Below are 26,342 nucleotides of genomic sequence, written 5' to 3'. Positions count from 1 at the left end.
AATTTAAAGGAAAAAATATTTACAGAAATATCGATAAAAAAACATTGTCGTCCCATCACTAAATTCACAATTATAAATCTCTACTTAACTGAAATACTGCATGGAGATACCAGGGTAGCATAACATGTAAGACGTTACTGGTGGAATTAATTAAATTTTACTACGAGATACGAATCAGAGACAGGTGATTAAATACATAGAAGTTGTGCCTAATTAATATGCCAGACGCAGTGATAGTGACTGAGGTCTTCGCCTAGCGAATACAGTTACTACTGTCTGTCTGCCTATTCCGCGGTTTAATTATAATTATAGTATAACAAAAATAATACTCCTAAGAGCTACTAAAAAATAAAGTAGATACTTATAAAAAATACTCTGCCAAAGAAATTAACACTGTCCCTAAGACCTGCGTAAAGGATCATAAGAAATGAGGTCCTAACCTCAAATGCTCACTTTTTTCAAACAAGCAAAAATGAAACAAATTATTTTTTTGTCGTCCTTTTTAACTTTAGTTTTTTTTTGGCCCAATACTCATTAAACCCGGTGTTTGGTCCTCAGGAGACGCCAGCAACGCGAGTATCGGGTCGGGCGAGGGCACGGGCGAGGAGGACGACGAGTCCAATGGCAAGAAGAACCAGAAGAAGAGGGGCATCTTCCCCAAAGTAGCCACTAATATACTAAGAGCATGGCTCTTTCAGCACCTAACGGTAAGTCATTTTGTATTATTATTAATCTTTATAATTTTATATATAGGTACCATACGCCTGGAAACACACGTATTTTAACTCTACGGTCATAACATAAAAGGGTATGAAAAAACTTCTACCCGAACTTTTCTATGACTGCGGTTCTGTTTAGGCGAATTCAGGCGGTTTTCAATTAAAATTGTTCACAAAAGCAATAAATATTTCATTGTGGCGCGATGTCCTTCCGAAACTTTTCAATGAGCGCTGAATTAATGATCCCGACCTATATGAATACGTAGTGGTAGGTATACATTTATTAAAGCAAGAGCTTACTTTACTTTACTCCAACACGATACATTGAAGCTTTTAACAACAGCAGCTGACTCCTTAAATTTCCCGCTGTCAAATGAATGATGTCGCCGTAAAGTGATCAATGTCAAACCTGTAGGTCATTAATTAGATTTATCTGAGTCAAACAATGAATGGTACCGCTATTAGCACTAGATTTACCCGTGAATAATGGCGACGGACTGGCCAACTGGCTATCTACCAGGAGAAAAACGTACAGTTAGAGCGATCGCGTCTAATGCCCCGTTCACCCCGCGGCAGCTCTTCGACTGTACCAACTGAAACGAAACACACAGCGGCTCACAATGATTAATGGGGACAAAGACGAAATTCAACGGCAAAAAATTCAAACATTAACATAAGACTGGGATAGTCTCTCTTAGTGCTCGGCTCAAGTGTTGCGTAGTAATTTCAGAATAGCTTCGCGGGGGGAGAGCGGGCCGGCGGGGGGTGGGGGGGTGCAATTTCATTACCGGTCCGGATCCGCGCCCATAAATCACCAGGACCGAAGAAGGCGCGCGCCGCTCAGCGCTCAGGTGACGCTCTCCAAATCTCCTCTCGACTCCTGAAAGCCTGGTATTTGTGTTTCATTCGCCTCGCTCGACTACGAATCCCACTTTCTTTATGGCTATGAATTCCGTGAATTTCCAACTCCTTTGAGTTATACCAGTTTTAATTACGAAAAACGCGGAAGCTTTTAAGTCTCACCGGATTGTACAAATATCGCAATAGTTCCGCACTGAATCGAAGGATTTATTTCGGTGTGCTTTTCAAAGTTTAAAAAAGTAACCGACGAAATCGAGTTAGAGAGCTTTTAGCGCGTTCCGTTTGGCGCGTTTTTGCGCATCGCTGTCCGCGCCCATTACTGCTCTCCAAATTACTAATAATTGCTTCGCTTAGCGCTAAGTGCTTTCATTACAAGTACCCTGTAAAACAGTCTGCGCTTCAAACTTTTGTTACCGTACATCGCTGTATCCCCTAATCCATTTTCAGGACATCAATTGCTATTCTATTCAAATTCCATCCAAATTGTTTTGTAAGCCGGTGAGATGAGCGTATCGAAATGCGGTTGGACATTGACAATGCTTCAAATTGGCGTCAAAAAGAGCATCCGACCCACATATCGGGCATGAAACTGCATAGCTGTCAGCGTGACGTTTGTAATATTCATTCGATTACGCGTTGCGGGAAATGGAACGCCGCCCGGTGACAGCGCGCCACCTGTTCCCGCCACACAGCGGATTCTGAATCGCCGCTGATTGGTTCACCGTAGTTTCAATTGGCGCTGGCGTCAACCATCATCAATGTTATGTTCAACATTCAAATTCTTGGCCACAAAGGTCTTTGAATATGGAACGCAGCCGTTTCATCTTGGATTATGGCCGGTGCGCCGCGTTTGTTCGAGATTGAATGAATCGCTTGAATTAATTCCAGTTCTGGATTACAAACCGGTTCATGCATAAAGATGCAACATTTCTACGAGGCACTGTCCTTTTAAATCTTTGTTGCTGGTACATTGTGCGTTTACAGATACGTCGGGTACAACAGCGGCAGTAATTAAATATCATCATCAATCATAAACATTAATTAAGCGATTGGCTGTAACCGGAACGCGGCAAATCTCACTTAATACTTTCATACAGTTTCAGACGTGTCGCAGGTTTCCCCCAAACGAAAATTTCCCAAGAAATAATATTGAATAATGTCGCCGTCTTAGGCCAAATCCCACCTTCCGACCTTAAGCCCTTCTGCTGGGGCTAAAAATAATTATAAGTCTCGAGTAATCCCGCGACAGGCGCTGGTAAGCCGTCGTCGTCGCGACGCGTCGCAGTCCCGCGCTACTTGTCGCTTACAGTTTCAATAACTTTTTGCCGTACTTAAACTTTTCCATATGCACTTAACTGTTATTAAAAAAATAGTTTGTTTTTATAAATTTTGTGTCACACACAAATCTGTCAAGACGCAGAATTAAAATGCAAATCGCCCGCCATGTAGGACCTTTGTTTCAAGTTTATGACAACATAAAGTCGTTATAACCTGCTCATGCATCGCTTCGCGTGTCCTTTAATAGTAAAATACACTATGAAACCTTGTTCTTCTAACTATAAACAATAATAAAGATAAATTTTATGCCCTGACATGGGTGAAATTGTGAAAAAAGTTGACATTAGATCTTATTAAAATTTTGAGCGTTTTTTTTATCGCTAATGGATATGTAGTAGAATTGAGAATAAGTACCTAACTTATAACGTTTTATGCCATTCTATACAATAAACAACTCTTTTTTTCAACTACTTCATATGCTTTCATGCCCGTACACTTCTTTATATTTATGAGTGGATATTATCTACAAAAAACGCACGCACGTTTTCTATTGACTTTACAACGAGTTATTTTTAGTAAAATATTAATAAAGATGGCAGCGAGCATGACTTGTTAGGAGGATACTTCAAAACGCGGAATTCTCTAGCGTGCAGTGTTCGGTTTCTGCTGTATCGTGTTCCCTTTGAAAATCGCCGCGGCTTGAATAATATTCTCATCTAAGGAATTTCTACTCCATTTATTCGCCTTAGAAAGTTAGTGCAGCCATCGCTTCTTTGTTGTTGTTTACATAATATGATTTTTACCCTGTAACGGAAAAAAGGCAAACTAAAGTCCGTGTTTTTTTCTCATTTGAACCGAGCGAAAGAAGTGGGAAGTTATGAGTCAATTTCCATCCTATGTACTAAGTTAAAAATCTTCCTGAACAAAGTTGGGTCCCAGCTTTATTTAAGGAAGGGCGAGAACTCGTAAGTTTCACTTGAAGGAGAGACCCGCAAATTGCAGGCGAAGCTCGGAAATGAAAATTTATTAATATTGGGAGCCGGACCGGTGACGGCAAATTTGCCAAGAATTAAACTTGGACCCTTTTACTTGGGAGCATTTCGTTTTCCTAGCAACGCAATATTTTTTTACTAAAACAAACTGTGTTGCTACTCGTATATTTTCGAAAGCTTTAAATCTTTGACATGCCGGTATTAAACCAAAATCCATCGCGGGACTCCCCCAGAGGACAACAGAAATCATTTCCGCTCAACCGGGGACTCCAGAGAGCACGGTGTCCTAAAACTACCCAATTTTTAAGTCAGCGTCGTTTAATGCTGCGCGGCTGCGGGCGGACAGGAAGCTCCCTGCTAGCGGAAATAGAGTGTGGAGATGAGATGGCATTATGTCTCCGCAGACAAAACGAATGGGACGTCCGATCATTCCGGCGACCATCTTCAAATCTGTTTTACACTTTTCAAACTTGAAAATTTCAAATATTAAACTGCACCTAATTCTAAATGCATTTTCTCCCAGTCAACCCATACATAAGCAGGTACAGAAAAATATACTTAGGAGTTTCAGGAGAGGCTATCTATTTATCTAACTTGGTAAGTAAGTAAGCACAAGTTAAGATTTTCCTCTATTATATTATTTTATAGTAAGAAAAACAACAAAAATCGAAAATGGCGCTTCAGTAGGTTTAGCTAATTAATACTTGTCATTTGATAGTGGCAGTGGTTTACTAAAAGGGTTCTTTGTTTGTGTTGGAGGGTTACGGATTCGACTCCTCAGATAATTCGGGTTATCGGATTTCTGTATTATACACAGATATTGTTATAATATCCATTGTATTCCTGATCGAATAACAATACTGAACAAATATTATCTACCGCAGATGCTCAGTATTATAGCAATTTTCTCTTACTAACTATGAACACAACTTACGTTTATGTTGGTAAGTATATTTAAAATTAATATTCCAATAATTATTTTAAAACATCAGATTTTTTTTTTATGTTAGTTAAAAAAGTACAATTTCCCGGTTATGCCACTATCCGCTGGAGGATCTGAGGGGTTTGCTTCCAGTTGCAGATACTGTTATCTTAACGACTCGCGCGCTCACTGGACAGAGGGACCGTCTAGGAATCTGCTTCCCAAACTACCGAGATATAAACACTAATAATTTATTTTGTCTACATAAATGCATTCCTTGTTACGGAATAATTTGCAGCCATTTTGCTAAACCTCTTGGTTTATGTAAAATACTTTTCTATTGTTTAAACACCTTGTTCCCAAAGAATAGTTATATAATTGACTTTCGATTTGTTAAAGAAAAGGAAAACAATCTCAATGAAGATCATAGCGATAGAAATCTAGTATGCCTTTATCCCTTCAATGTTTTAGACAAGATTACCAAAATCTTCTCTTCTATCCCACAAGCAAGTTTGAGAATCGTTGTGTACTAGGAGTCCAGCGAAGTCCAGGGGGTGGGTTCGATATGCGCAGTAGATAGGCCAGTTTCGGTCAAGTTAAATGAGAATGGCGCCAGCTCAGCCGTTTATGAGTTTTGTAGTACAAACTTCATGTTCATAAATTGTTGGCTACTCTATACACACAGACCCTTGTTAATAAAGGAAACTTTGATATTGCATCTAATTCATTGGGCAGAGTGGTGGTGAGTGGTCATTGGGAGGACCATACCTTAGGCGGTACTGAAATTGCTTTCGGAGCAAGCCGCGGGTTCGAAGCCCACCTGGGGCAAAACTATTACTATATTTTTGTTGAATTATAAATTTTTACGAAGTATAACTTTTTCAGATACCTAAGGGGAAAAGAGCCATATTTAAATACAGCGGTAGTATGTTTCCAGACAGATATTTGACGTACGCCGACCTTTATTACATTTCTCACGCAATAAACTTATATTACCTCTTTTCGGAAGACGTAAAAATCCGCCATACATTAGAGACACAGGTGTACATCGCACTCACATAAATAGGAATATTCCGCCCTTTTTAATATACCCTAGATTTGCAGTAGCACAGTTGAGATAGGAGCTTTCGGCGCTCAGAATACGGGTTTTCTGGCAATAACAGTGTGACACTAGAATACATTAATCAAACGAGGGAACCCAGTTCCGTGAGGATTTTTCGGGCGAGCCCGTCGCCTGGATATTGCTGTCTCTAACTTATGGTGCCCTGGTATTAGGTGTGATATCTCACTAGAATTTCGGCGCCCGCCCGCACTGTTTATATTTATTTTTACACAGTGTACCCTACAGCTAGGTAAATGTAGTTAGATGAGCTAGGTTAACCCAAAACTTTTGTATAAAAAAAGAACTACAAAGTACAAAGTCTTGGTGTAATATAAATCAAACACAGAGAAAGGAGTCCAGACCTCCAGAGCAAAAAGTTGAATATGCAGCTGCATGGAGGAAGCATGCAAAAAGTTCCGCAAAGGTGACGAGTCCATTATGTACGTGAAGTCATTTATTTAGTTGAGTACAAAGTTTGCGTAGAAATATTTCACTGCGAGGTTTTCACCTTAGAAACGTGTTTGTTTGTTGCACAGGAAGGCCAGTTTTACTCGTTACTGTCTCAATAGTCTTTGTACCTTATACACAGAGTAGTTTGTTTCACATTGCGTTCAGGAATTGACCAAATGTGTATCTCACGCAACAATTTACTCCCCTCAAGGGTGTATTGGTTTTAAAAATGTACACTTCCCCTGAGGCCAGGCTTAATAGACGGACGGTCCAAGTGTTTTTGTATGTGAATCTTTAATGAACGAATGAACCCTTCAACTTATGGTGACGTGGAAATATATCGACTAAAAAGGGTGCTTTTAGGGTGGACATTACGTGCGTAGTAAAATTTGCTGCGTTTTAAAGTCAGATTGTAGGCGTCATACGTTACATTATAATTATGTACGTATACTTGGAAAGTACGTATTAGGATAACTTAATGATGATAATGGATGATTTACCTAACTGGATTATGTTTCGCATGACCAGGAGAGCATCAAAGTTGAGCAGTAAATTCAAGTCAAGCAAACGGGTTACACGGGGGAATTTTTCCCAAGGAAAAGTTACATTTCCCTGAAACCCGGCAAAGTTGGTGCAAGTAATCTAAACTTAGCTACCAGGGAGGCAGAGGCTATTTAGATGCACATCTTAACTCGACCATATATCTAGATTGTGAGGCAGCTTCGTTGGGGCACGGAAAACTGTTTCCCAGTTGGTTTTTTGTTGCTAGAAAAACAGTTAAATGTGAAATTCCAAGATTTATTATCAAAAGTAAATGCAAAAGTATTATATAAAAAAATAGTACTTACTTAATATAAAATGCCTTATAGAATAGAAAAAAACAGTTGTAGACATACTGAACAATAAAGCCATAAATTAATCGCTCACTGTTCAGTTCAAATTCGGAAAAGCGCATCAATACAGATTCCCGCCACCAACTAGCAACTCCCGAAAAACAAAATGATTTAAATTCGGGAAAAGGCCGTTAGCAGGCAGGGGCGTATTTATTTAATTTTAATATACAATAATTTGCATAATCAAACGTACCGCGGGTGTATGGAGCTGATAATTCGCATTTGCATTTTGGTCCGTGCCGATGAATTATAGCGCAGACAGGTGGGACTTTGTTTTGTTGACAAATCCGGCCCTGCCGGACTTTGATAAGTGGGTTTCACCTTTATCTCACGTGCTCCTAGTTTCCAATGTGTAATCAGAAGTTGTCGAGGACAGAGGGTGCAAGAGGAGTGGTTATTTAGCCTGAAACTTTCACAGATAGTGGTTTTTCCTCGCACTGACCATCCACTGCCAGCTAATCTCGTATTTGCATCCAATTTCCCTAGGAGGGTCAAGCGGGAGCTTACTCATGCCTGCATAAGCGGCACCAGGGCCCCAGAGGAACTAGGAGCTTAGCTAATCAAGGCTGGCCGATTAACTTCGGGGCTGGCCGCGCGATAATGCGAGACGCGCGATTAGGCAGACTGACCGCTCAGGGAGCTATGCAAGCCGGGTATCATAATGCTTTATCACAGGGGAACCAGAATGTTTTTCGTACGTGCACTAAAATAATTAACTAGTTAATCCTCATAAAACGTAATGTTATTAAAGTTCGGAAAAACTCGCTAAGAATCTACCGTAGAATGTGACGGTCGTCAAAGCCAAGATAAATATCTCATTAATTGATGGCAGGATACACCTTAACGACGCATAAACCACGGGATGAGGCGCGGTCGTAACCTCAGATGATATCTCACTATTTCAACTTTATTCCCGTACTTAATGTTGAAATATTGGATTAGCGTTTTAGTTGATTGTGCGGCGGCTCGCTAGAAGTGTAGGTCACAAGGAGACATTAAAATTTAACTTGGTTTATATATTTAAAGCAGGAACTTGTTTCATCCGTTTTAGGTTGAGCACTAAACTGACAGCACCTAGGTAACTTTAATTTAAAACGCAGCTGAAAAAAAACGTACTACATAAGAGACGAAAGATTTAAAACTGGCTTGCGAACATAACACACTAATAATAATAACAGACGCATTACTCGTAATATTTTCACAAATATTAGCTGCTCTGGCGAAATTTTATGACAAAACAAACAAGGCAAGTTGCACTTTTAAAGCGCTCGTAATTTCGCGGGACCAGGCGAGCAGCCATTAGCGGAATTGGTCGCTTCAGCAGACACGTCAGCTCGGATGTACCAGGGTGACATGAGAGGAGCTGGCGGAAATATTGCGGGCCGTATTCGGAAATGCGCGTCTCCGAAAATGGAGAGGAAAATTAGTTGGATGATTTTTTCCTTTGCTCATACAGCCAGCCAGTGTCTATTATTGTCTGCCATTTTGTATTCGATTATTGTTTCGTTTTTCGTCGCTTTTTAAATTGGTATTTTGGTGAAACTTGATGATAAACTAGATGAAAACTGGAATTAAATTTTCAAAATGTGTCTCTATGGAAGCAGACAGGCTTCCGCTCTCGTCTTGGGAAGGCAAAGTTCAGGGGGGGGGAGGGGGGGCCATTTCCATAATGCACCGCCACTTACTGGCAAACTATATCTTGCTGTTACTCTGAAACTTATTGCCCGGGAATAAGGGCGTGTTCGCGTGACTGCACGGTAACACTGGCTGGAATTATGTTTTAAGTTCACACTTTAAATAATCGCAAGATGGAATTCCTGGCTGTAGATACTTAGAATGTATAGTGACCTGCGTATATGCCATAAAAGTGTAAATGTTTATCAGTGATCATCTTATCGGCTTTACTACAAATTGAATAGAAATAATAGCATCTTATAAAAATAACGTTTGGTTATGAATGAATTTCTAAGTTAGATGTGTCCACTGTATCAAGAATATTCTCTTAAACCCGTTCAGTTAAGAAAAGCTTATTATACAAAGTTGTGCTCGGACAAGCTCAGAATACGGAATTAAATGGTTAATGCAATGGCTGCTGCGCAATAATAGTAATTTCAGCCAACTTTACGATTGCCGAGTGTCCAGACTTCTAAGTTCAAATAACTTGAGAGCATATTAAATATTTTTTTATTAACTAACTTTAAACTCTTTTGATAAGACTGGCTGCTTAGAATTCGGCATATTACTGATACTTACATGCTATACTCTATGTAGAAATATTCGAATTTCAAAATAATTGGCCGCACGAAAATTCAAATTCAAATTTGGAATAGGCAGTTCCCAGCCGGCCGGCGACCATACATTCCGAAAGCGCTGGGCGTGTTCCGTTCAACACGAAATGCTGCAAAAACGGTTCTGCCGACGAGACGACTCAATTGCAGATCATATCGCGACTGGAACACAACATGAATCCTGGCGTTGTATTTGCATACCTTTGCAGCTTTAAGGAAACAACAATACTTAAATGCGTTTTGAAAACCATTCTGTAACTGCAAATTAAATATAACTTAACTTATTGAATAAACTTATATTTTGAAATATAATAACAATAAAAACTACTTGAAATCTTTGACTTAACTATACAATGCTTTACAGTTCTAGAACAATAACTAAACGCAATAAAACTAAAAAGAAGAGTAATTCAAAATGCTCAATGAACAATAGACAACGAGCAAATAAAAGGAAAGCAGGAAAAGTTAGTACACACTCGTCTCCTCAGTGAATCTTCACAGGCCAATCATATTCTAGACAGCTGACGGTGTCTGCCGTCAGCCAATCAGAGGACAGATGCCTAAGGGTTGAACAGTAGGTTTTCCGCTGAACGAATATTTAAATATGATTACAGAATTTATATCAGACTATTGGCTAACATCATTACTTGTGAAAAAGAAGCAGTTTAAAAAAAACTTATCATATTGCCAATTCTGATTGATTGGAAAATTAAATTTGAATTAGGTAAAACGGTCTTGTTAAAATAGTCGCGTTCCATTTTCAAAGTTACCAACTGAGAACTAAGGCTGAACGAAAATGATCCATTCATATTCAAGCATGATGCGAGATTCTTGGAAAATGGCTGTGTGTTCCTGGAACCAACCAATGAGGATGCATGAATATTAAACGTGCAGTGAAAGGCCCGTTCTGCTGCAAACATGGACCCTCTAGTTAGTTTTCCATTGTTTTTTGTGTCTTTTCGATAGATGTTTGGGAGATGGTGCTTCACTGAGAAGTATTTATTTAAAATCTATAGGTGGAGTTATTGCTATATTTAAACGTTTTTATTTACGTTAAGTAATATTTGGTCAAAAGAATTATAATCACAGCATTTAATTGATTGTTAAATTATTAATATTGCTTACATTGCATAATATATATTCATCTACAAATTCAGGTCCAACCCTGTGGTCCACACCGTTCAGAGTGCTCCTACAGAGACTGCTACCCTGGTAGTGCATGCCAACACAGAGGGGGCACGTTTGACTCGACTGCGCCCCGCCATGTCCTGAAATTTGACATTTTGACAGCTCCCGACGTTCGCCTTGCCCCCCGCACCCCCCTCTAACCGCATTAGCGTATATGAGATTCCAAGTTTCTGCTACGTCTGCCGCCTGATATGAATTGTTGATGCATCGGTAATTGATATTATAATTTTGATCGCGCATTACAGCGGCCGCTTTAAGGTGTAAATTACACATGCTTTTAGTGAGGGTCAGGGTAATTGGGCCGTTATGAGAGTGTGTTTTGTTTATTGGGATCTTTTGGAGGTATGGTTACGTGGTGCTTGACTTGTGGGAGTGCCTGTTAATTTAGAGTTTACTTAATGACGGTCTGTAATGTGGACCAAAATTACTAACAGCTACACCTATTCTTGTTAAAACACGCACATCCTTTTAAAAATATATTGTCCCATGATTTTCTACGAGTACCTACATTATACTTTTTTCCATCGTTGTGTCCACCGCCACCGCCGTTTTCAAATTTCCGCCATATTGTTCTTTTTTCGAATAGTGCGAATTTAGCCAGCTAGCGTTCCGTTATAAGAGTTTTTGTGGATATTTTTGTTATTTTTTTACACCGGCGTCAGGCGCACCTTGATAGAACATTGACAGGGCTGTCACTTCTTCCTATTCTATTCGGTATTTTTATTTCTGGCTAGACCGTCCACTATGATTAGTCACTGCATGTCCGCTAGATCCAGATTATTTCGTAATATCGACAGTGTTCCGGAATATTCTTATGAAATTTTTTTTTAATTTTTTAATTTTTTCCAACTGCACTAATTTATGTGATTTAGCTTCTGCAGATTATTGTTCTTGTAGAAATAGTGAGCTAGTTTATATTGGTTTTGTTGTTTTGTGTGTGGCTCTCGATCACGTATTTTCATAAAGTCAGTAAGTATCTACATATTTAAAAGGTACTTACAACGTACAGAAAGGAGCTAAGTAGGTACCTCTTTTGTGATTCGCCGACAGACATCGACAAGAGCTACGTTCAGGAATATCAAAGATTCAAAGCTCCGAATTGCGAGTGACGTTCAGCAACGCAACAAAGTGGGCCCTGCGGCTAGACATGTTAACATTGTGCCTAATGAAACGGGTACAGTTTTCACTTTGTTCCTAGTTTCTTTGATCTCCTGGTACCTGACTTCATGGTTATATCAAAGGAGCTCGCAATGTTTGGCCCATTGTCTCTTTCTCGCGGAGGCAACATTGTTTATGATTAGGTAAAAAAAACATTTTTTAACTGAAAATATCAGATAAGTTCAGAAACACTGAAAGAGGTGCATTTCAAAATCTCACTTTCGGGGCGTCGGCGATCGCAGCGCGGGTGAAACAATGTTGTAAAGTTGTCGATGCGAACAATACAGTGCAACAATGGCGGCGATAACCACGCCACTCTGTCACCGAGATGACAAGGTTATCGCGAATAAATACGGGGTGGCATTGTCGCGGCGCTATGTACACGCGCCTTTATACTCCTTAGTGGCCGCCAACCTGCCTTTTCAATATTCTCTGCTTGCCTTTTTGCTTCTTTACGGCTTCGTTTGTGAGAATGTACGCTCTTCTTTTAAGCTTTATCGGCGAAATCTAAACATATTCACATGATTAGACGGTAAATGGTAATAATAGTAATGTAACAAACAACCCTACAAAATAAATTATTAAAATTATACCTTTGACTTTAGGAATCAATGCGCGAGATTCAAAACACGGCCAATTATCCACCGAGCACGAGCCATTTAAATTAGAAAAACCTTTTTCTAATCCCTTCCCACGCGCAAAGCTCTCATTTAATGATAGGTTTAAACAATAATAATCACATAATAACAAATCTCTTCAATAAAATTGTATATCATTCACCCTTCGCGGGTGATTAGTATTGTGTGTCAGCCATTTTGTGGGCGGGACGTGCCTGAAGCGAGCGATTCCATTTTCAAAAATACTGCTAATCGCCAAATCGGAGTTTCGAACTTCGAACGTGTTTTTTCCAAATCCTTAGCCTCTATTAGATAGGAGGCGGGAACGCAGACAACTGTCATTTCTGACAGCTCTGATTGACGTTCGTAAACCATGAGTCAAGGCAGCGTTTGTTGTTTTTTTATAGGTGTAAAACATCTTTCTCTGTGTAGGCATGTGGTTATGGGTACCCAATTCGCTCTTTCGTACCATCATGCCAAAAAAGCTAACGGTATCCTGTCAGAATAAATGGAATATTATATTTTTTCTGTCGAAAAGATACTTAAAAATTCTCAAATAGATGATTTTCAATTTTGAGACTGACAATCCGTACCGATGTACAGAAATATCTTCGTTGGCAACAATCATGTCCGTTAATTAACTTCGCCGGGATCGCGGCTGCGGCTGATGAGTGCATATTGAAATGTCAAAAATCACCGTTTCTTTTTCTTCTCATTTTCGGCCAGTTCCAATATCCGTACGTCAAGAACTAGATAGATAGACAGTTTGTTTTTTGGAAGATGAAATGGAGCTGGCTGGTTTAATGGAGAAAATGCTACGCAGAGTTCAAAATTCGAATTTTTCTTCCGTAAATGGAAGCTCACCACACGCAGTAGAATTTTAAATTTGGAATTTGAAAATAGAGTTTCAAAGGTTTTGAATTGCACATCCTGCTTGCTTTATTTTCATTGTTGAGAATTATAATATTGAGTCAAAAGCCCTTTCCGTCCCGTATAATTAGGATTAACCTAAACCTTGTCTCGACCTGTCGATCCTGTTCTTGTCAAGGGATAGTGGCCGAATAATTTATCTAATGCTCAAATAGTCACTTACATCTGCAGTACCTACACCAACTTGCGTCTAGTTCAGCCCAAATTGAGCTTTAACGCTTTAGAATAAGACTTTTTGGGATGTGGTAGTTGAAATCTGATATTCATTGGAATAGAAGTCGTAGTTGTTGGGATTAGGTGTTATAATGGCATGTATAGGTCTGTGGCCACTGCCGATGAAGGGACTTTGTCTTGACGCCCGACGGCCGCTGTAACGGCTGAAAACACGACTTTGTACTACCCACCTACCCACTTGTACCAGCGTATAGCTTAATGTTAAAGATTATCGCGATTGGAGGTAAGTATTAGATTCTTTCATCGACTAGTGCACCTTGGATCGGTTGTATGTACTTTAACCTATAACTGGTAATATAAAGTAATATTTATATTTAAATTAATCATGAAGTATTATATAATTTTTGTAAAATAAGGCGTTTATGGTGTTTCAACTGTAATATTTAGGTTCAATTTGAAATACAAGATGAAACCAACTACATCATCTAAATAAAACTAAAGTTTTCTATAATAACGTCACTGCTAGGTCTGTGCTGGCACGTGGCGGGTCGCGCGCTCCGCCCCCGCCCTCGGGCTCCGCTGACGACACGGCCCTGGCGGAGCCCCCGGCCCGGCCATTTGTCATGAAGTGTTCCGATCGATGTTCTCTCTGTGTCTATCTGAAAGAACGCACTAATGAGGTCAAATGTCATGAACTTGCACCTTTTTTGCTATTTTTTTAGACAGAAGGTCAAGATGATTTAAATAGAAATTATACTGTCATGTTTTAAAAAGCTGAGACGTTGATCCTAACGGGTTAAATCCTGATCCATATTGACCTTTGAACCTGACAAATCCAACACCAACAATTCAAAATCACACCGCTCGAATACAACACAACCGCTGACAGTCCGCAGCCCAGTCCCACATGTGCACAGAGCCTTACACTACATCCTTCACCCATCATGCATGAGGCTGGCCATAAAATAAAGCTGCGTTCACACCGATAACTCACGCGGGCGCGACATAAAGGCAGGCGCAGACCGCGGGCCGCGAATCGCCCGATGATTTACGGCGAATCGATATCTGTTAGATATGAAATTTGTCAGCCGCGGCCTCGCTGTTTATGCCTAGTTGCGTCCGATCAGCGGGTGAATGCGTTTTCGATCGAAGCGACGATGGATTCGAAAATATGTGCGAACATTCGCGTCTTTGTGATTTTTATCATTGAGTGATTTGTTGTTTTAATTTAAATGTTATGAGGTAGAAAGTAAAATTATAATGGAGCAGTCGGGAATAAAATTAATGTGACGTTTATATTGCTATTTGAAATCACTTGAGATTATAATACGTATATCAAAAGTAGCAGAACCAGTTTCTAGAAACTGTATGAACATTTGGATCGCTCGATCTAGGCACTCGCTTATAATTTCACGTCTTTATAATGTCTTATCTTCCTATTCATTCCATCTGCGACATTTTACTGGAGAGATAGCATCGGCCGGAGTCTAGAATCGAGTAGCATCTGAATCCAATCTCGAAATCATTCGATTTAACTTAACGTTTTAGATGGCAACGGATGAGCGATGGTAATAAAAATGAGATCAAAGATAATTGAATACTTCTACAAAACTTGTGAATGTTATCTAACCAATTAAATCAGGATAAGTTCTTTCTTGATTTGACGTAGGTATAAAAGATATATAAATAGTTTTGCAAAAAAATACATTTTTTTGTCGTTTAGATACATTTTAAGTACTATTGGCACAATCCGTCATTTAGACTGTGAAACATTTTATTATCCTCTAGCTTTGACGTGGCGTGTTCCCGCGCTATCTGTTCATGTATTACTGCAGATAATGTATGATTCTATGCAAGCACATTGCTTTTATCTCCCCTGTCAACCGTATAAGCACAATACACGGTTACTGTTTATTCGATTCATCCGATTCCAGAATCGAGTACTCTATAATTTACTGTTTTAGCCGCTGGCAGCACTAATCAATATCGCGGTAGTTTAAATTTATGCTGGCGTGCGGTTTTGAACTTTCGCGGATGGAATTTTGTGTTTTCATTATGTGTGTTGGCTAAAGTTTTTAATAGCCCTCGGTTTTGCAGTTTAGCGTGCATTGTTTTTGTTACACTTGAGTAAAACGAACAAAGTCCATCAAGATTTATCCGTTTTAAAAAGTCAAGTTTGAAAGAAGCTACCTATTATGTGAAAAGCGTCCTTCTTTTGGTCCCGGATATCTAAATCGAAGATCGGAAGGCAGTGACAGTCGCGGGACAATGGGCCCAATCGCGAGACGTACCGCTTTGAACACACCGGCCTTATTTATGTGCGCGGGGCTGTATGCAAAACGGGACTATTTTGATGTCGTCGAACAGGGATGCGCTTTTAAAAGTGCTTCTGAAATTCTGATGTATTTCTTTCTTGATTTTACAGAAATTTCATTTCACACTAAGAAATAAATAATAATTGAACATGGCATTAATTAGGATACAAAAGGCGGTTTTAACGCTTATAGCGATATCTTCCAACCTTTTGGTGAAAGAGACATAAGACATAATGTAAGTGCATATAGAGAAAAGAGATTACAATTATTATAATTACGAATTAACTAATCATACTGTCACCGCCACTTCCATATTCATTTCAATACTTTTACCAATACTCTTATTACGTCTTATTAGTCTCTACAGTCTACATAATACGAGTGACATAATGCAACTACATTAATGTGACATTCGGAGGAGCCAGCCCTGCAGCCGCGTCTCGGTGTCCTCATGAATATGCTTTTTATTATTTGATTTGCAACTGTTGCGCAGACGCACCGCGGAGCGACGGCTCTTTGATCTCGCCGCGCACTAGCCTCCTTAAAAACAATCCCACTTTTTTCAACGGATTTGGCTAATGATATGTTATTCCTTAAAAGTATGGATGAATGGCGAAGTTTGTCTTCTGCTGCGGCTCAGACGTGAAGGCTTTTTAGACAGTCGCTTTGTTTAATGCGGGGGACGTAAAATACCCAGCGTTTATGTTAATAGCATCATTGATACGGCAGCGGTGGATCAGTTTTGTTGATCAAAGGGCTCGGATTGACCCTCGAGTAACGAGGAGGGAGACAAATTATTAAAGGCCAAAGGCAAACGGTTAATTCAAGTCCAGAAACGCGGTTGCACACGTCGCCGGCCCAATTCCATCAAAGGCCTTACAAATCAACGTTTAGTTTCTGAACGCACACCTATCTCATTTCCTAGCCCAGTTGTAGTTCCGAGCGGCCGTCAGCGCGGCCTCTTCCGGCTCCGAGAGATTAGTATCGAATGCTATTTACCGTCTCTGTTTAGCTTCGTTAGGCCATTGTTTCCGCGGCCATTGATAGTTCACGTGCTGGTTCGCTTCGAAATTCAAATTCGAGTACACGGAATAGAATGGCTTGTCGTGTTTCAGATTTTGCATTTTTGAACGCGATGCTGCGTTCCAAATAGCTAAAAATGGGTATGACGTGACGAAAATCTAAAACAAAAATGTCAACGTAAAATGTACTGATGGAATAAAAGTGCTCCCTGAACCCATTGAAAATGTTTAAACTTCTAAAACTATTTCCATTCCCAACAAAAATGCATGGGCTTTTCGCCGTCCATTACAGATCTGCATAATTTAAACCGATCCTGTCGACGTAACCGCTCCCGTATTGGACGCGTGAATTCTTTATAACCTATTGAATTCTGGTAAAAATGTAGTTTCTGAACGGAAATTGGCAGGTGTCTTTCAGCGCTGTAATTTCGTGAGTAAATATAGATCTATACCAGCTTAACACTGCACAGATTTCATGACATCCTACTATTTTCAATCCGAAATTAATGTTATAAAAAACTGGAGAACATAATCTGCTTCAAATATAAAAAATACTGAAACAAAAAGAAATTCACACGATAAAAAACGGGGATACAACGAGTATTTCGGCGCATAAACAAAGACATTAAATAAATAAAGCAACGAGACGCTCTGGTGCCGGGAAGGCCCGCGAAGGGTTGAGAAAGCGCCATCCATCAGTTGGACATTACTTCGATAGGGTTAGGACCACCTCCGCACCTTTATGTGTCCCTGGTGGAACGTAAAGCCGCCATGCGTGGGACCCCTAGTTTTTTGACATCTATTTGTGGTCATGCGGTCCCTGTAACGACTACGGTAGCTGGCTGCTTGTAAATAACTAAAATTGTTTATGTTAACTTCATGCGTTCACGATTAAACTTTGAATTTTCCGGAAAACTTGGATACCTGAATTACTCCAAATACGGAACATGTCACGTCACTGTACAGAAGAATTTAATCCATCAGATAACATAGTATTTTCCTTTGCTCTCACTTTCGGAACTCACCTAAGCCCGTTCGGAAATACAATTTTTCTCGCCCTCTGTGAAGACAACGCGCTCCTCCGAGACTGCATGATTTTTACGACACGTCCGGAAATCACCGGGGCTCGTGAATATATTATTATTGTTATGGCAACACCGAACGTTGAGAAAATTGTAAAATACGCCGTACAGTCGCTCATAGCGCGGGAATTTTGTTTCTAGACGCATATCATTTGGGAATTCGCGGTTTTATGAAAGGGGCTCGCTTTAGTACGCCTTACGTCTTCTTTTGATGTTTGTTTTATGAACATCGAAATGTTGGTATCTGCGTTTATCTTTATGAGTGTAATCCACTAGCGGAAGTATCTCACGGTAGAGTTTAGTGAAAACGATATATCTGTAGTGTTTTAGTTAATTATTTATAGGTTATAAATACAATAACAATACAGGAATCCATTTTGAATGTAAACGAATTGCAGTGCAGGGGTGGTCTGTCTTACCGTGCGTACCGTTTGTTTGCTCAACAAATTGAACTAATAATATTTGTTCTCCGCTGATAGATTGCATTAATGCTCCTGCAATATACGATTTGTATTGGTAAGACGGTGCCTGCCGAGATGAATTATATTTTTAACTTGTGTTTGTTTGGACAGCACCAACAAAGTCAGACAAACAGAAGGAAGCCGCTTATAAAATCATTTTTTTATTTTAACTACTTATTTTTTGTCTAAAGAATTTATTAATAACTTATAACGATGCATCAATTGACTGAAAAAACTCGGGCGTTTAGTCTCCTCCATTGCAGTGGAATAATAAATGTTTTTTCGGCGCGCTCAGTTTTTTGACGCGCCGCGCCGCCGAACAGAGAAACAGAAAAACGATATCAAAAATTTATGAAGCCTATTAAGGCGACTACAAAACCGAAATATGATAAACTCACAGCGAATCCTCCGGTCAGATAACGGTATTTGTCAAATTTATACAGCTTTTTGTCGTCGGCACAAAGACCGGCAATTATTTTTGATTTTGCACGAGGCATTCCCACTGGCCGCCGCGCGGAATTAAAATTTAAAATCCAATTGGTAACGCGTGCCTTCCTTTTGCGTCCTCTGTGCCCCGCGATAAGATGACGCACTCTATGGATGTATGGATGCATTTTCGAAATTCGAAAATGACAATGACAAATGAATCTCGGCAGCCATTTTTATTTAGAAATCACATGAGATTTGCAAAAGCAATCGATGAGTTATTCCTCCGTGCACCAGGGCGTCATAAATGTACCTACATCGGTATTGAGATATCAAGTTTCAGAAAGCAATCGCGTCCCGCTCTCCTTGGCGTTGTAAATCTCGGGTAAACATTAAAATCGAGATTATACCGGGCATAAGTTAGCAATAAATCGACTATTGGGGAAAAAAGAGAGCCGTGCGTGCGAGAAAACCGAAATTCAGTGGACTATAAATTTTATTTCGCTATGTCGGATGGGATAGGCGAGGAACAATCCATTTGCTTGCACCTAAATCTATGGGGTGCGGATGAGGATATGTAAATAGCACCCTCGTCGCCTCGCTCCGGCTACACGCTCATAAAGAATCATACTCTTCGATTTTTGGATTACAATCACATTATAACAACGCAAGACCAGACTTTGGTGATCTAGAGTGGCAGAAAAAATTGGGTCATCAAAATTGCTTTCATCAATAATGAATTCTTTTAGATTTTTTATCGCGTAGATAGGTCCCCACTTTCTGCTTTTACAATGACAGTAAACATTCTATGGCCACAAATATTACGAACCGTTTTATTGGCACTAAATCCCTAATTCTCCATCAGAGGAGGAAAGCTTCTTCATGTTGATGTTGAATATATTATTTATTTGTGAATAAAACGCATGTGCCCCGACGCGCCATAATGCCTCGTTTTGTTTTTATGATATCCACCTTCGTATTTTTATGTAAACGTAAATGGGTGTCAGAGACAATGCAATTTCTGCTACAAAGCTGTGTGAGCCGTATTTTTGTAATAAGAAATTGGCATAGGATCGCTTTTTCTTTTTAATCTTGCCAGTCAAAAGAAACAAAATGAGGAATATGTTTGAATGCATGCACGACTAACGTATGACGTATCAATTACACTTCTGATTGTTATCGCGATCCTTTTCTTATTCCTCTTTTCAATCTTGAATACGGAAACCACCGTATTTTGTTTCCAGATTTGTTGTTTAAGAAAATAACAAAAATGAAAGTCAATGTTGCCAACGTTAGGTATAAATGAATCCACAAAATGTTTCAATGATTCTCCATATTCAGACATTAGTACTTTACATTAAATGATGTTTTCTGCTGAAAATTTCCCAGTCGATCCCGCCGGGAATCGAACAGGCGTGCTCCTAGTTAATAATTTACCAACACGTCCCGTTACCTGCGCCCGAGGTTACCAGGGTAGGATAAAATAGAGACGGTCTCTGGGGACGAGAGTTTCCTTCGAGTTGGGAAAGCAATATCATTAGACCTCTATGTGTTCCAGGCGCCCTGTTACAAAGGTGCTGAATTCTTTTCCTGCGGTATTCTATTCCCAATTCAAATATTCAAAACTGGAAAATGGGTCAAATATTCGAAACAATTATTCAAATAGGTCTAACCTACTAAAACAATTGTTGAAAATTACACCGCTTCGCATTTTCGCCGTAAGCTAATTCAGTAGCGACTGTCTATTTCGAATCTCCATTTTATTAACATACCAACAATAGAAAAGGGAGGCCAAGTTGAATTTAATTAGGGCAATTCGGAACGTGTAGCTACGTTTTTGTTCCGATTCAAGCAAATCGAGTCGGTTTACAAATCTGATTTATTTAGGTGTCTAATGTTGTTTTTGTCTGTTTGTTGCAGCATCCGTACCCCTCGGAAGATCAGAAGAAACAATTAGCACAGGATACAGGGTTAACGATACTACAAGTCAATAATTGGTAAGTAACTTTTCATTCTCTTACTTTATGTATTTTCATTTTGCCGAAACGTGGAAATCAGTTTTCATGGTTGTAAAAAAACGATGTTTTAAAAAGACTGTGAGTAGGTACTCTGGTAGGTGGCTAAATGCAGAAGACCGAAGACTGAGAGTTGTGACACTCTTTGGAAGTCATGTCCAGGTACTTTTTGTAATTACGTGAATATAAGCAACATGGCGTTTTACATTTATTTCAATTTAGTTCCATCTTGAGCCGAATCGTGCTGTTTTAGCGTCTTCCGCCCACGGGGGCACAATCTGCATACATCGGGTAAAGCTGCGTGCACACTATTGTAAAAAAAAAACGAGTTTGACCATACACATTTCTACATCTGAATCAGGGAAGACATACATTATCTGGAGGGACATACATTTTAGACGTTTATCAAAGTGACCAATAAAGATATATTCTAAATAAACTTATTTCAGAAAGTTGCTATATGTCATACGCATAATGAATACCTATTATAAATCCAATCGAAACTGACATAAAGTCTAGCTGCGTGTCAAAATATCCAAACCAAACTTTCATCACATTGCACACGAAACCTAAAGCAGGTTAATTAAACATCCCACCAGCAAATCTTAGCCTCAATTCGCGCAAATGATTATCGTAAAATCCTTAGATGAGACGTGTATGAAAACATGCGCTATCACACTGCGCGCGCGCATATAAAGATGTCAAGTTTACGACGTTCGGTCCTGGCTGTCGCGGCATTAAGTACGCATTCTAATGAGATGTTCAGTGTTGTTAGGATATGCACTAGGCCGTGGGTGTAAGCTCTAGGCCCTATAAAATGCTGAATGGATTGTGGACAGATTCGCTGCGTAAAGTTCAGGCGGCGCGTGGCTTCGCGAATTATTAATAGGATTCGGCCTGTGTGTACATTATTGTAACATAGCTTAGAGCGAGCGTGCGTTTGTCATTGTAGGGTAAGTGATACTAGATATAAAATGCAACAAATAACAGTGGCAACGCAAAAAAGTATAACGTATAATATAATTATAATATTCTATCAGGAAATCCGTATGCTATAACTAGTAGTTTAGTGTGGCCGCACCCTTACAAACTCTTTCACAAAGCGCTTGATTTGACTACGAGGTTAATAATGACGTATTTTAGAAGAATTATTTATTCGGAGTTTAAATAACATTGCCGTGCTTCAATACGCGTATTCATTTCAATAGTCGATGAGGCTTGAGTGTCGGGTATTTTAGAGTCAATAGTTATCCCGAGTGGCTATGAACGATTTTCTGTGGCATAAATATTTTTAACTGCAGTATAGAGGCGTGGTGTTATGAACCACGCTAATGAAGAGGATATTGTTGGATTTCTGGACTATAAATTGTTATGTTAGGCCCTTAGGTCACAGCACAGTCTGGTAAAAGTATAATGTTTAATGCTAACGCAATAATGATAGATTTAAAATAAAAATCTGGACTAAGGGCAACCCTTAAAAATATGAGAAAATGGAATGCCTATTAAAATGCAGTTGTTTTTTTTTGCTAAATAATTTATTGTTCTTAGATTTTATTACACAGAGCTTATGGTCGTCACAAAAATTAACGTGATATTCTAATTTAAAAGTAATTAAATTTGTCAAATATATCTTTTTTTACACCGCCTGTGTGTCCAGACCTTTACTGAAACTCATATCGAAAATTCATTTATATTTTAATGAGTTAGTGGATGGTGCCTTACGGCGGATATTTTACTAAATTAACATGGCCGACGAGGGCATAACAGGTTTTTTTTTGTTAGGATCTTCAAAATAGATGCTGCGTGAACCAACTCATCATGTTTCTTATGAGAAAATGTGTATTGTTGACTCAATGGCCATGATTGTATAGTAAATGCCGTTTAGAAAAATAATTACGTTTAAGAGAGTTCACGAGTCTTATAAGCGAATCATTATGTTATTAAGTATTACCCATGATGAGATTACTTCTGTCATTAAGTGGGTGGCAATACCAATAGGATATTGCGAAAGTTATTTGGCTGCCATTCTTCGTTACAATCAATCTCTTTTCTTCAATAGATTCTTCTAGAGTTATTCATCCCACGTAGGTACTAAGGCATCATAATGCTATGGAAATAAGCGGTCTCGATGGTTTGACTGACAGGTTCAGAGGTCACCGCGAGCTGCCATTGTCTAGCGGCCGCGGTGGGACCTCTCGCGCGGTCTGCTCGCCTGGTACTCACGACTACATTACAACGCCACTTTAATTAAATTGGTGGTGTAATTATTGAAAATTAGCATGTAATGCTGATGTAAAAATCAAATGGGGATTGAATCCGCGTTCGTGCGGCCTCGGACTTCAATCTCGCGCAATTATGTTCATCTTCCTTATTAGTAATAGGTACCTATTTACACTGTAACGAATACCAGCTATGTTAATTTTCTGTGATAATAATATCTTCAGTACATTTGTAGTGAATCCTGAACGTGAACATACTTACTGAAATACTATACGATTTCTGAGACCCTTACAACAAGAGGACCAGAAGCCCGTAGTTTATAAAAAAAACTAAATAGCTGATGGTCTATACAGCGAAGGGATAATGAGTAGCCTCTATTTGTTTATAATGTACCTACTTAACGAATAATTTGTGTACAAAATAAAGTATAATGTCGCACCAAAAAAGGAGTCTCCTACAACAACTGGCATAAAATGTGCAATTAACGACGTCTGTCAAACGCGTCTGTCGTCGCGAGCGCCGCGCCAAGGCGGTGTCGGGAATCGGTACTAAAATTATCTCATCTCTATACCCGGCCAATCAGCGGGTAATCTGAGCCCAAAACGCGTAATTACGTCTCTTTAATTGGTTATCATGCAAATATGGACGGTAAATCGTGGGCAGGCACGCACACTAATAAAATATTTACACTTGAAACTGCCCCCCGGAGGATCGCTGATGGCTGGAGCAATCAGGGGTGCACCTGCAGGGGGAACCCTTTATAATCGGTTTAGTACTTCAAGTGCGAGGCTGCGGCGGCGGCCGGAGCAAACACGAGCGATGAATTTTTAATACGTTTCATCTTTTAATTGCCGCAATACGAAATTGGCGAGTCACATGTACCATCAGAATGATAACGGCCTGTTGTTTTCGTGTACCCCTTCGGAGATGACGAAAATTATGTAGAAAGGTCATGTAATTTTCATACCATACCGAGCACAACTCGATACAGCTACCAGGAGCGCATATCTTGCTACATCTTCATCACAATACCTCTCACAGCGCCCCCTCAAAGACCGGGTATTACTAATTTATCCACAATCTGATACTGCCCATACACCGGCAGACAAAGCCTGTGTGAGGTGCTTCGAAATTGGACGCGCCACAATACAAACACATAGACCTAGGTAGGGCTAGGATGTCTAGGTAGCGGCTAGATTAGTAAGCTTACAGTTAGATTAGCAGTGATTGGTTGGCCGGCTCAATACTGAAGGCAGGGCGGGATGTTTTGATGGTTATTTTCAATAAAGTGTTCTGACAGTTTATGTATTGGTTAGCAGATTAATAACACTTTACGATGGAAATTCAGTTTCATGTAACGGAATTGGTCTTGGCCGTTGTATTTCTTAGTAGTTTTAATTCAAACTTTGCTTCAAAAAGCCAGGCCCACAAATAAACAGTAATATTGTGACGAAAACATAGAAGAGGATGGAAAGGGTTAGGCACCACTTTGTATACCAAAAAAGGATATTAAACTTAGTTAGATCCTGTACTAAACTCACTTTACTATTTACTAGTGGTACTGTACCTACCCTATACTAGTATATGTAGGTACAATGTACAAGGGAAGGATTCTGCAAGACGACTCACTAACTAGATATGCTCACGCACACACATGCGCATTATACATGAACATACAGTTGCATACGTGCATATGCGATGGAGTAAACTCACGTTTTCCGAGTGCTACGGACTTAAGTTTGGTTACTAAAGAGACAATTTGTAACATTTACCAAATAGAGTTAGAATTTATCATCATTTTGAGCCCCTGAGAATATTAAAAGTGTTGATGGTTGGTCTGTGGCAGCCATGAAATGGATTAACCGGTTTTAATGTAATCTGCTGTCTGAAATGGTACCACTATCAATGATACGGATAACCTAAGAAATAAAATCAGAAGTTATTTGAACTTCTTATTTTATTAGTTAGGTCATTAGTCTTTCTAGAATCTAGACTTAAAACGGAAACGCACGTATACGTCTCTCAGGTTAGTTCAGCGCGGTGTAGTCGTGTACACGTTTTTTTTCTATTTTCCTGTACGTTTCATAGCTGAAAGCAAGTCCGACTTTCACCATGATCACAGACCTAGGTCTCCATCGCTCCGCTATATTCTCTGGTCCCTAGCATCTGTGCGCAGGTGACACTGAGAAGTAGGTCTTATGTTATGTCTCAGCTCTTAACCACTTAGGTGATGTCTAGAAACTTAGGCACCGTTAGTGAGTCTCCCGAGAATGTAGGAGTTAGTTAGACTGGGTTTCTATTAGTTCTGTGCATTTTGCATGCAATCATTTCAAATTACAATGATGGAACATAAAAAAAGGTTTACCATACGCTTAACTATAATTATAATCTGATTATTCAAAATAAAATGGCCACGCATTTTTCATAATAACCTGGTGTCAATATAATTTTAGTCAATTTACTCTATCGGTAGTTTTCATAATAAATTTTAGAGACATAAAATAAAACCTAAAAAACTTATATAGTTATTGACACTATGGTACTAGGACAGCATAGGACGGAAGAAGATCCACGGTCAACGTCCCTCCGCCCCCGCGCTGCGACCCTGGTATTTCATTTCGGGCCGTCACAGGTGAAATGTTACATGTAATTGCCGAAATAACGGCGGCGTTATTGCCTCCTCGCTGTCAGAGTGAATTTCAGGCGTTGAGCTACGAACACGTCCCTCGAGCTATAATCCTCCAAAATTTAAACTCAATAGAAACTATTTCTGATGATGCCAAAAAATAGTCGTGAAATAATAATAAAAATAATAAAAATCTTTATTTACCAACATACAGGGTTACATAATATAATTGAGCAACTAGCTCCTAGAGTAGTTAAAAAACTGTGTTCCAGAAACCAGTTTCTCCCATAGGGTACAGGCAGTTTATAAATATGGTGGCACTGGCGCAGTAAGTATCTTAACTAAATAAATTTATTATAATATTTAAAAGCATGCATTAATCTAGGGTGTGTGTGTGTGTGTGCGTGTGTGTGTGTGTGTGTGTGTGTGTGTGTTGTGTGTGTGTGTGTGTGTGTGTATGTAAGTATTTTATTCATTTTCAAATTATGGGGGTGAGCAAATTTTCAGTTTCAGTAGCTGTCAAATTTAAAAGCCACTCAGTAATAGATTTTTTACAATTTCGCAACTGAAGGGGATATATGTTAATTTCTTTGTTAATCTTAT

The 26,342-nt window shown here is 39.4% G+C and overlaps 1 protein-coding gene across 6 annotated transcripts in view; it reads left to right on the top strand.

Moving 5' to 3' along the window:
• The window catches only part of LOC105381563 (homeobox protein homothorax), a 200,644-nt gene that overhangs the window by 131,084 nt on the left and 43,218 nt on the right, over positions 1–26,342 (top strand). For 4 of the 6 annotated variants that reach the window (XM_038107214.2, XM_038107212.2, XM_038107213.2 and 1 more), the window contains exons 10-11: positions 559–707; positions 20,799–20,875. In XM_038107214.2, coding sequence (XP_037963142.1) covers positions 559–707; positions 20,799–20,875 — 226 coding nt within the window. Of the gene's footprint in view, positions 1–542; positions 708–20,798; positions 20,876–26,342 lie in introns of all 6 variants that reach the window. The other 2 variants (XM_048630193.1, XM_048630192.1) reach the window with 1 other exon arrangement.

The sequence above is a fragment of the Plutella xylostella genome, chromosome 25 (assembly GCF_932276165.1).
Source record: "Plutella xylostella chromosome 25, ilPluXylo3.1, whole genome shotgun sequence".
NCBI classification, from domain to species: domain Eukaryota; kingdom Metazoa; phylum Arthropoda; class Insecta; order Lepidoptera; family Plutellidae; genus Plutella; species Plutella xylostella.
This window is presented reverse-complemented; position numbering and strand designations above follow the sequence as displayed.